General features: G+C 33.4%; 1 protein-coding gene across 1 annotated transcript in view; it reads left to right on the forward strand.

Moving 5' to 3' along the window:
- LOC124454954 (E3 ubiquitin-protein ligase rnf213-alpha-like) overlaps window positions 1-12,325 on the forward strand; it is an 85,040-nt gene that overhangs the window by 19,985 nt on the left and 52,730 nt on the right. The window contains 6 exon segments of the mRNA XM_047005706.1: window positions 2,531-3,096; window positions 6,643-6,802; window positions 6,951-7,168; window positions 7,599-7,919; window positions 9,012-9,817; window positions 11,479-11,606. Coding sequence (XP_046861662.1) covers window positions 2,531-3,096; window positions 6,643-6,802; window positions 6,951-7,168; window positions 7,599-7,919; window positions 9,012-9,817; window positions 11,479-11,606 — 2,199 coding nt within the window.

Below are 12,325 nucleotides of genomic sequence, written 5' to 3' on the forward strand. Positions count from 1 at the left end.
TGAGAAAATTATGAAAAAAAAAACTAATGTTAAGTGAGAAGCAAACTAGTGAAAAAAAGTAACCTCAGAGACAAAGGAAAAAAAGCGACGTTTTAACTCTGACCATATCATAGTCCAACTTTTAACCCTTAAAGTAAAAGAGAAAGCACAAAAATATTTCTGTATCGGCTCTTTTGAATTTTGTGCATTTTAATAACTATAGTAGCCTGCAAATAACATCTTTTATCAAAAGGGATAATGAAGAAAGATAGTATAATGGATATCCTAGCTGGAGAGCATGGACCATCGTTGACATCGAGAAACTGATAGAGATTCCAGATTGAAAAATCATTCACTGTGCGATTCAAGTGTACATAGATTATTGTGTGGAGATGACGGACAGTTTGGCCCAAATACGATGCAGAACAACAGCGAAATTTAAAAGAATAAACTACAGAAGGTTTTATAGCTTTGGAAATTTTGTCTATGAAGGAGAGAAATGAGACAAACGTAGAGTGGGACGAAACATGAAACAAATGTTAAGATGGGAGTATATATAAGAAATAAGACGGGAAATTTGGATAAGAATCTGTATTGAAATAATTTTTGCCAGTATATGGTAGCGAGAAAGACAACACGTTTTTGCAAATGTGTCAACAATTGGTTGGGGTTTGGATAATTTGTCTAAAAATGTTCGTATTCAGCGATCAAACTGACGGATTGGTTAGCTGTTGCTGCTAAGGATATGTCGGAGCGATTCTAACTGGTTGTGGAAGTTTTCATGGTTAGAGCAGGTATTGTAGAAGCGGTACACGAGAGAGAATATTAAGCTGCATTTATATTGGTGAGGGATAAAGCTGTAGAAGTTGGGTAAGCAAGCCAGTGAAAGTTGGTTTACGATGGATGAAAGGTACCATTCTTACGGATGATGCTAATGTCGAGGAAATGAAGTGTGGAATAGGGCAAATATTTTGTCAAATCAAGTCACCGTCAGCAGTTTTCGGAGTATTAATGGAATTCGAAGCGTGTTGCTTTCGCATCCTTCACGACCTGCTTCTTTTGTATTACAAAAGTAATATGAAAAACACCTTTTTCCCAGTAAAATTATCCATATAATCCATGTTAAATCTTGGTAAAGCAGCTTCTAAACCAAATGAAGTCACAGTTATAGACATTTTTTAAGTTTAACAAAGATATGATGACTTTGTCTGTCCTGCCAAAGAAAGCTGAGTTCATAATTTCAAAAGATCATTTTGGAGAGGGTGGGTTTGGACGAAACTACATGGCAACAAGTCCAACAGATGAATTCAAAGGTCAAAAGTGGGTGGTAAAAAAGTATTTTCCAGGAACACTATCATGTTTAAATGCCACGGGGTAGTTTAGCCGAAGGCAATTCAAAGAAAATTGTCTAGACACACATGCTAGCTAAAAATTTTGCTGGCTTGTGTGGGTACCCAACGCCCAATTATCTTTGGCTCTACATTCTAATATAACTAGGTCTACATGAGAAAGATTGAAAGTTTATCAAAGTATTACAATTGAACAATTCATCAAAGGGACTTTTAAAAAGTATGTCAACAATGATGGAGCTATTTGTAACCAAGGAGATGACATCCCATCAAAAGCTAAATGACTGGTTCATTTCACATACAATAAAAGTTATGGCTAATTGATGTTGCTAGATAGTCAAGGGGCAGGTATGATGCTATCTGATCCAGAAATAGCATCATGTCAGTTACAAGCATATGATCCAAAGTACATATATTGTGTTGGAAATATGTCAATGCATAAAATTTAAAATTTTTAAATGAATCACACATTCAGCAAATACTTTATAGCTCTCTTTCTTTGCCTGCTTTATAACAGGATTCGGTTAATAAAATATAGATTAAGACATATATGTAGTTCAGAAACGTTTTATAAGTAAAATCTGATATTAAGTCGATATAATGTTTGGTGATGTACCATTCTTTTAAATGTCTACTTAAGAACTGTGATAGTGTCCCATTAAAGCTGTATGTTAGTTTATGATAGACGACATGCAACAGCAATTTCAATGCATTAAGAACTGTATGAATATAGCTTGTTTGCTTGCTATATATATAGAACATATAATTGCAGCAGTACATTCTAAACAAACTCAATACTGCTTAACTAACTTATATTTATCTTCTAGAAATATAAATGCATCTTTACAATCCTTTGGTTTGACTTTATCAGGATATTGATTGAGTTGCTTTTATCTTCTTCTACAATCTCACCAAGAATGCCACTATATATTCTGGCCTCTCTCTGTTGTTCACTGGTGACTTTTAAACCTAAATTTATGATTGTTGTTGCTCACTGTGTTTAAAAATGGTTTCAATTTGTGGCTTGTGTGAGGCAAATTAAGTAGTGGGTATTTATTAAAATTTAGTCATAGTTTGAGGTATAAACAATATGACATTCCTTTATGTTACATGCTTATAATGATAATGACCTTTGATAATGGCCAAAAAGACTGCATGGTCGGTTATACAAATTCATCTTCATCCATATTTTTTTGTTTTAGTTGATGAAGAGTTTCAGAAATTACGAGACAAGGTAATTCAAAAGTATAATAAACTATCCGTGTGTGACCTTTGTCGTAGAAACGAAAACGATGGAGTGGATTGCTATTTTTTCAATACCGACAAGGACATTCTACTTACTATATCAAGAGTCAAACAATTAAAAGAAAGCAAAATCTTTAAGTTCTTCTGGCAGGAACATATCGAAAAAGACGAAAATAAAGAAACAAAAGTTAGTATTCTCATGATTCAGAAACAAGTCTTGGAAGTCATTGATGTAAAACTCAAGATTGTTACTGAAGACTTTCTTTACCGTAAAATGAAATTGATCACTGTTGATGTTCTTTTAAATTTGTTTGAAAATGATTTCGATGCATTGGAAAAAGAATTTACGTTCTTGTCGCAGTTCTTTAAGTATCAAGAAAAGAATAATGTTAAAACTACATTGGAGAAACTGAAAAAATACAAAGAACTATTTGACATAGAACAATCTGCCAAGTTGATACTGAAGATAAAAAATACATTTCAAATGAAAGGAGATTTCTCTAAAGCGGAAGAGATTCAAAAGGTAAGACTTTGAAAGGCTCTCGACATCGACATGTTAATTAAAATGCGCTAAACATTGTTTTGCGTTTGTTGACTGATGTTAAGCGATGTTGAGCCTTAAAATGATAACGAGTAGGATCATGGGATAAAATATTGCACGACACCTAGCAACGACGTATGTACATCTACATATATACGGTTCAATGATCCACTGAATTACACTGACATACGCCGCAGAGTGAACATGCTTTCTCTCGACACTTTAGAGTGTGCTGTTTAAACTCACTAAGCGATGTTGAGGTACGCTTTGGTGACCACGGCACAAAGAAATTTTGAGCGTGTTGATTGGACACAATACCAATCAAGACTCTTCAACATGGTGTGGAAAATCCTCTCATGTGATGAGCCAACAATATTACACTAGGCGAGAAAGAGGGTATCGTCTCATAACGTAAGAATTCACTACACACGACTTTTCGGGTCAATATTGGGGCGATGAATTTAAAAATCGATGTTATACGGGCTATTTTGGGGGCTTTTAGCCTCGTTTTCAAGTTTTAATCCTCGTTTTATTAAAAATCGTAATTTTATAGCTTCACTTCCAATAAACATACACTTTGAGATCGTAAGACGTTCAAATATATTAAAAGAGATAAAATTCTTGTGTATAAAAGGCTTAATATATATATAAAAAAATGGAGTTTTCACGATTCATCTAAATTTTTGATGATTTTGGGTAAGTTTCATTTCCTAGCGTACGTCCGGAAAATTTTTTTTAAACAAATTTTACAGTTGATCAAATTGAATAACAAGTTCTAATCGAATATAAAATAATGATGTAAGTATTTTTAATGATTTGTTCGGTTTTTGGACACAATAAACGAGTTTATCAAACTTATCTTGTTTATTAGTCATCACGTATGTACATTTTTGTCAAAGTCATATGGAATACATTTCCCGTGATCATGCATAGGTTTCTGTGACATTCATGTCTCCTACAATGACAAGAAGTCCAAACAAAATTTATAGTGATAACAGTTACAGCACCAACGATGCTACTTTGCCATTCAATTAATTCAGTTAATTGCTAGTTCATGCATGTGTGTAACGTAATAATCTTGAGTGGTGCAGTTGTAGAGATTCATTTTGCCAAGAAGCAAAACACCTATATCAAGGAACTTTCTATCTTACTTGAGTTTCTGAACAAACAACGACTATGTTTCCGTAAAAGACGTATACAAATTTACTGATAGATAACAAAGCATAGTACGCGGCATAATACAGCAGCGTTTACTAGTTCAGCGACTTTTTTTATGAACTCGATATATATTATGTAATAAGCATGCATGGCTTGCCAAACACATTTTTTCTTTCTTGTTAGGATTGGCTAAAAATGCGTAGAGACAAACCACTGAATGTAGACCAATCACTCGAGAAGGTGATATTACTTTCCCACCATCTTTAGATACAAGAAAAGCATATTTCATCAGAGCTACAAGTTTTTATCTGCTTCTTCAATTCAATTAAGATGAAAGAACAACTAATATAATTTCTATACAGTACTATGCTTTTAGTAGAAAAATAAATGGTTTTGTCATGCCTATATTTTTTGTCTCATCAAAAGCACACTGAAGAGGACAGTTTTTTCTCCATTTTCCACAAATTTGACAATATCAAAACGGACTTTTATACCTGAAATTTTTAACAAATACTATTTCCGCTTTCTCATGCGCGTTGTTGCTCGACAGTCTTGACGTGTTTTCTTTGTAGGTGTCACAATTAAGCCAGAGATACTTGTGTATACTGCTTAACCTCAGCTAATTGAATTCAAATTTCAATTGCAGTAACTATGATCGTGTTTATATTGCTTAAAACCGTGCATCTAAATGTCAGGCAACCCAAGAGGCAAATATAAACTTATTGCTCTTGTACAAACTGTTTCTGTAGCACCTTTGTGCTAGTCTTCTCGAGACAATAAAATTTTAGCAGTTTTTATACACACAATTTTGATAGTGGGAAAATATGATTAATACGATGACTTAATGAATGATTCTTTCTTACATTCAAAAACACGCAGGATTCATCTCCGCGCAATTTTAAAAAGTTATCATGTCTCCAGCTACTTTAAGGAACGGAATAATTGCGTATGAAAAGCTGTGTTAAAGAAGACAGAGAACATTGAACAAGTTGCTGAAGTGCAAAACATTGCCATGTCATGCCACAGTGCTTTGTTACGTATCGAAAATTGTAAATGTCCTTCACGGAGACAAAAAGTTCGTGTCCGTAGACAAACTGCACTGTAAATGTTATCCCCATATTGATGGTTTGTTTAGCTATCTGAGCTTCTTTAGTCAATGTATGTCTCAAAAATTTTTGCATGATCATAGCAACATTTTATATGATGACTTTAAAATGGATGATGACTGATTAGCAAGTTCAGTTTGTTCAACTCATGTACTTTGTCCAAAAATACATAAATCTGTAAAAATACTCACACCATTAATTTATAGATTCGATAAGAACTAGTTATTAAGTTTCAATAACTGTAGTATTCGTTTTCAAAGTGTTTTTTTACAAGAAGTAAACGCTAGTAAATGACATTTACCAATAATAATAAAAATTTAGAAAAGTTGAAAACTTAAAATCTTGAAAATATAATTTTTTTAAAATTTTTTTAGGCTTTCTATACTAATTTTTTTTCCTTTAAATATATTTAGACGTTTTACAATGTCAAAATGTATTTATATTGGAAATAAGGTTATAAACTAACGATTTTCATAAAAACGAGGCGTAAAACTGAGGCGTAAAAAAAAGAGGCTGAAAATCCCCGAAATTGCCCGTATAACATCGATATTTGAAATCAGCGCCCCAATATTGACCAAAAGAATTTAGTCTAGTAAATCCCCCCCCCCCTTTGGGGGAAAATACCCCTCTTTTTCCGCCTGGACTATATAGAGCGCGTGTGGAGTCAACATGTAGAGAGTGTTAGAGTGTTTTTCTGTATGCACGTATTCTAAGAAAAGTAGTGCTGACAGTAATGTGCCAAATTAGTGAAGTTAACTTTGGATACAGCTAATTGTTTTAACAATCGTAATTTGCAATAGCCTATCACACAATATTTATCCACTTTGTAATTTTAAAATGTAGAATAGAATAGTCCATGAAAAATCCACTTTGTCCATGAACAATCATTTTATCACGCCAGATGCTATTAAAGAGACATTACCAATAGGAAGTCTTATTGCTTCAAGTTGACTTCCTAAATGTTTACTTTCTATTGTTGGGCATAATTAATGATTATGACCAATTGCTTGGCCAGTGAGACTTATAAAATTGTTCCTGTGCCAATTTTCCAACTGTTCCAATACATTTGTGTGTAAATGACTTGTTGCTTGTACCACAACGGGCAATACCGTAGAGCCATAGATCTCAGAAACTTGTCTCTGTGACATCGAATGTCTTTTCTAAATCACTAACTGCATCATGAAATCAAAAATTAAATTGTGTGCAACTCACTCAATTGTTGAAAAATTACCTGAGCACGACACGTTTTTTGCTTTGTTTTTAGATTACATCTGAGAACTTCAATGATAAGTGCATTGATGATTTGAACGTTGACCTAAAAGCGCAAAGATCTTTAGCGGAAATCAATAGTCACAGGCAAAAGTGTTTAGAAGTGTTTGCCGAAAGTTTCGAACTGGTTGATTGGATAAGAAGATCCATTAAAGGTAAATTTTTTAAACGACTTCTTTCGTAGAGATTAAGACATGCAAATATAAATATTGTACCCTTCATTTACAACGCAAGTACTTGTTTTAGCATCTTATTACTTGGAAAACACAGAAGTTTCAGAGTTGATTTTTTACAATATATTAGATGTAAATGGGTTAAAGGTGTTTGTGGATTTGGCCATGATATCAGCTGGTGAAAGCGATAAAGAAATTGACCGTATTTCTTGTATGCATACAAGCTGTTTGGGATTTGGCTCTTTGATATTTAGCTATCGTGAAGAGCATGGTTTTCGTGAACTGATGGAACTTTGCAAACCTCTCTGGCAAGTGATTGATGCCAATCCAACCATTGACAAAAAGCTAGTAAGTACTACCATAAGACAATGGCAAAGATCTTGGTGAGTGGTGTGTGAATCTGCCACACCCTATCTCTCTCATTTTGTAAAATCGTTGATTTATCAAAAGTTTCAATTTACTACAGAAATGTGAAAAAACTGAATGTACTAAATGTGCCTTTTGTATTCATATACACCCAAGGACTTTTTTACCTTATCGTTTAAACGAGCTTAAGCACTTCCTCTTGCTATGTGTTTGCGACTATATAAAGCAGGTTAACAAGTCTAAGCTCATTAAGTCAGATCTGATAAAAATTTCACGTACATTGCCATAATGAGTTGATGATGCTCAGTAAATAGTATTTGCAATACATTTTTGTAAGGAATTGTCAAAAATTCCTTTACCATGCGTATCACATGCTCATTATATAAATTGATATAAGTTTTCCCCTTTTAAGGAAATAACCAAAAAAGATCTTTCATGGCTGAAGCAAATAAAGGAGTCGCATGGCTCAGTTGCTTTGACAACAATGCTCCTAGTTGAAACAATCAATTCATCTGGTATTTACTACATCGGTGACCAGCAAAAACTAAGTAAAGCAAAAAAATATTTCGGTTCACCTGACAACGTTGTCGTTCTTGTTATTCCTGAAGATAGTGAAAGCAGTCGCGAGGAGAAAATTTACAGTTTGGATGAAATTAAAGATATTCAAAGCAACTTAATGTCAATTGCAGGAGAATATGAAAGAGGAAAACAAGAGGTCGACAAGTTCAATGAGGTTAGTTCTACTGTTATATTAGTTTGGGAAATATTTTTTATCCTAAATCATTGTGGATAGCTCTTTGTAAATGAAAAAATTGATTTCAACATTTTCGAGAATTAATTCTTCACAGAAATAAAAAACTCTCAGTTGTCAAAGAAAAGTATAAGATTATAAAATTATTTACATGGTAGATGTTTGTTAAAATTCTATTGCACATTTAATGAGATAAGCACTTGAATTACGTTAGAGCTAAAAATGTTTGGGGGAAAGATTTTACCTTTTTTTTGTTACATACTTTACTTATTTAATTTGTTGTCTGTTTGTGTTTTCTGTTAGCATTGCTTATTTATTCAGAACAGATAACGAAAAAATCACGAAGCCCTTGTGGCATCATGAGATTATGATTTACACGACGGATATATTATAAATTTACTAAAGTCAATTTTCTATGCAGTATTTTATTTTCAGCTTGTTGATTAGAAAGGGAGAACAGTATTCAGGTTTGCATGTCCTCCCCTAAAAATATTTAAGGAATTTAAGGAGTTTAAAAGAATTTAATCATGATAAACTTTATACACGAGTTTTTTTGGTTACGTCATAGGCTTTCCACCAACAAAAACTAACATTTCGCGACATTACAGCTCTAAAGGAAGTTTGAAATTAGAATACGTCGATTGGTGCTTGGTTTATTACATATAATCAAATGCTCAACTCATGAAATATTTTGTTACACGATTGAATTAGTCAATACAAGCAGGAAACTCTAATTCATCTTGAAGCTAATTAATGAAGACAACTCTTAAAAAACTAAAAGAGTAAAATTGTAAAAGATATCAATAAATCATAAACTTAAAAAAATGAAAATTACTAGACTATTGTTAGTTTGGAAGCTTGCAATATTTTAACCATCATTTGAATATTGATGAATTGTCCTATAAATCATTTTAAGCTTTGAATAAGATTAGTTCTCTAAAAGCCTGGATTTTAAAGGTTGAGATTTGGAGACACAAAAGAGAAAAATACCAAATTTATACTAAATTTTATAAATATTTACGGTACTAGACTATTATTTCTAATGCAGGCTTCTGTCTATGTTTTTTGATAAAGATTTTTGAAGGAATTCTGAGACTAAAAGAACTTTACTTGCAACTTTGCGATGTGGGAGAAATAAACTATCTCACATGGAAATTTGAAGTTAAATGTACCGAAGAAGAACAAGAGAACATGGAACTTCTCTCCAAAATCAATGATTGCTGTGAAGAAATGAAAAACGATTTAGAAGACTGGAAAAAAAATATTAATTTGAAAAGATCGGAATGTTACCCTTTGAATCATTTCACCATGAAACAGATTTTAATTTTGCGAGAAGAGCTCTTCAAGGCTTGTGTTGGTGAAACTGCAGTTAATGAACTCCCATGGAAAATATTTGTGCTTCTTCAAACAGTTAAGAATGATATTGATCCAACGATACTTGCCAATATACTGAAGTCAGTTGTTCCAGAAAATTCTGTCTATTTTGATGAGGAGTATTCAGAAAATGATAATGAGTTATTTGAGAGTGACGAAGAAATTAATGGTGATACAAATGAAAAAGTTCATACAAATTCTCTCACGCCTCCTGAAAGACAGAATTCTTTTGAAATGCTCACCTCGGCGGCTAAAGAAATGTTGGAGTCAGAAGATTTTGACGAAAATTACATACTAGCTGCTTTACAAATTTGTGGTCGTAAAGCAACGAAAGACGATCTTGTTGCATGGATTTTGGATTATGATGAAGATGAACATGACATCTTGGATTTATCCCATAAAGCAAAGGAAAATCGTGCCCTTTCTGATATTGTCAGAAGGGTATTTAATACCAACAATTTGGCTACAAATGCTGATACTTTATTTGAAACCTCTCCACCTTCAGGGTAAAGTTCATATTTCACATAAAAGATTAATTTTTGCAATAAAAATTATATTTTTAGCTGGGGGGGAGGGTAAATTAAGTATTGTCATTAGCCGAGAAACGTGATTCCTGAATAGCGTTAGTGAAGCAGCACACTCTTTTTGACTGCCATTTCACTCGACCCTGTCCTTTTACGCGACGTATATAGTGGTGAACATTTGGATTTGGCGTGTGTACGTTAAGATTTTTTTCCGGGCATGACGTCACAACTTAGAAGACTTTTTAATGTGAGGGACTGGATGATAAAAATGTTAAGTTGCGCATTCATGTGTTTTCAGTTGATAACATAAAGATTATTTCGAAACTTAAGCTTTTGTAACTTTAGATTAAACAAGCAAAAAAAAATTTCGAGGAATACCTAATACTAGCTGTAGTATGCCTTTATTAACGGCTGCAGATTTGCATCAAGGCGATCCACTCGGATAGAAAACAATCTATATTTATGTTATTAGTTGCGCTTTTATGGGCAAGAGTATTTCACTGACTACATCACGCCTGATAGACTAAAGTACATTATAATAGTACTAGCAGGAATATGACTTTATTAACGGTTTCTGATTTTAGTCGATCAACTCGGAGAGAAAGCAATGTGCTTTTATGTTATTAACGGCACTTAACGGCACCAATATTTTATTGACCGCATGGTGGACAAAAGTACGTTTAATGTGTTATTACAAGTAGACAATAAATTGTGAAAGCTCTCAATAGTGACCTTACAGTCCCATGATTGTTGTTTTAAATTACGTACGTACGTGTAATGTAATGGCCAAGAAATACTTGCTACGTGCGAGGCCTCTGCGTTCACAAATTGATTATACATTGGTGAGTCTTAGTAACAAAATACTAAAAAAACTGCACGGCCAGTGCATCCAAAATTAGCGATACAGTAAGTTGTATAATATCTTGTATACATGGTTGACTCTGTTCTTATACAGAAGAAAAATTTGTTCGATTTATCCGTAAACGACGATTTTACTTTTCACAAAGCTCTTGGATGACAAATGAAGATATAGTATTTATCTAATAAAAACGGTTTTCAATCGAAATAGTTTTATGTTAATTTTAAGAGAACGTCTCTATAATCGTTGCAAGTAAAGCACCGGAAGCAAATATTACTTATGCTCGCTCGAGCTTGCCGTCGGCTTTCCGCGCGCATGACTTTGTTTCTTCAGAGCACTCGCCCCTTTGGTGAAAAGGGGGGCGTGGTAGCCTTTCCCCTTGCGATACTAAATTCTAGTTTATAAATTAGTTTTCTGTTTGGTTTTAAACAATTTGCTTTGAACTCAAGAAAAGGGGTTTGGAAGCCTTATGTCAAATACACAATAACAAACAACTGGCAAATTTTTAATTAAACACAGTCAGTTTCTCTTTTTATTCATTTATATTCATTGCGAAAGGTGCAAAAATGTCAAGTTCATTATACTGTTTTGAATGCTGGTGATATTTTTGTGCTTAAATGTTTCAGTAAATTCATAATTAATTTATATGGGTTCCGTTTTTTTGAGACCCTCTGCATATCACATTTCCTTTAATATTTTTAAAAATTTCGAAAGGCCTGCCGCAGTGTTCAAGGATATATTCCACACTTCTCTAATTTCAAAATTGTTTGTTCATAAAATTTAGGCAAATTTCTGAAGAAAAAAGAAGCTCTTCTCTCGCCAATGCCAGTACAACGCATGTCATTAACCAGGATGAAAAGTACTTGCCTTTGGATGTTTTAGCAGCTCTGCTGGAAAAGATTTCTGAAAAAGGTTTGACTTTTTACCGCAGCTTAATATAACAGGATAAGCAGAAACAAAGTGCTTAATTTTAAATGGGGCTTATTTTAAATTTTAAATTTTGATTAAACCCTGTTTTATACATATCTACATATATGGGATGTTAGAAAACAAATATATAATAATTATATGATGTTTACAGAGTGTTAAATTACAAGATATTGTGATGACAGTGTTGTGTGATTTTTAGTGGCATGGATCTGCCTTGGACATTAAGAATAGGTTTGAGCTGGGAGATGAGGAGGCTTTCGTGCATAGAAAGTTTGTATGCATTAAGAGAGGATGATAGAATTTGAAGTCGTCAAAGTCGGCTGAGTGATTAGTGGTTATGAGATGGATCAGCATTTGGAGTTGATTGGACTAGATGAAGGTTTTTATGTCAAAGGAAAGATACCCAAATGTTCTGATACCTTGGGGCCGGTTGTTCAAAAGCTGGTTAACGCTAACCCAGGGTTAAATTTTAAGCCTGAGTTAGTTAACGTTAAACGAAACTAGGTTATTTATAAGTAAACGCATGCTTTCAGAGATACGCCTGAGGGACTTTTACTAAGCCTCTCGAGCCCTAAGCGAACATTTAATCATTAAGAGCCCTTTAAAACACGCGTGTACTTTGTAATCATATAGTTGCGGAAGGAATATTCGATGCATATACTTTTCATTTTAACAATAGTTTTATCAAATTTTGTGCTCAC

Source organism: Xenia sp. Carnegie-2017, unplaced genomic scaffold, assembly GCF_021976095.1.
Source record: "Xenia sp. Carnegie-2017 unplaced genomic scaffold, XeniaSp_v1 HiC_scaffold_3, whole genome shotgun sequence".
Taxonomy (NCBI): domain Eukaryota; kingdom Metazoa; phylum Cnidaria; class Anthozoa; order Malacalcyonacea; family Xeniidae; genus Xenia; species Xenia sp. Carnegie-2017.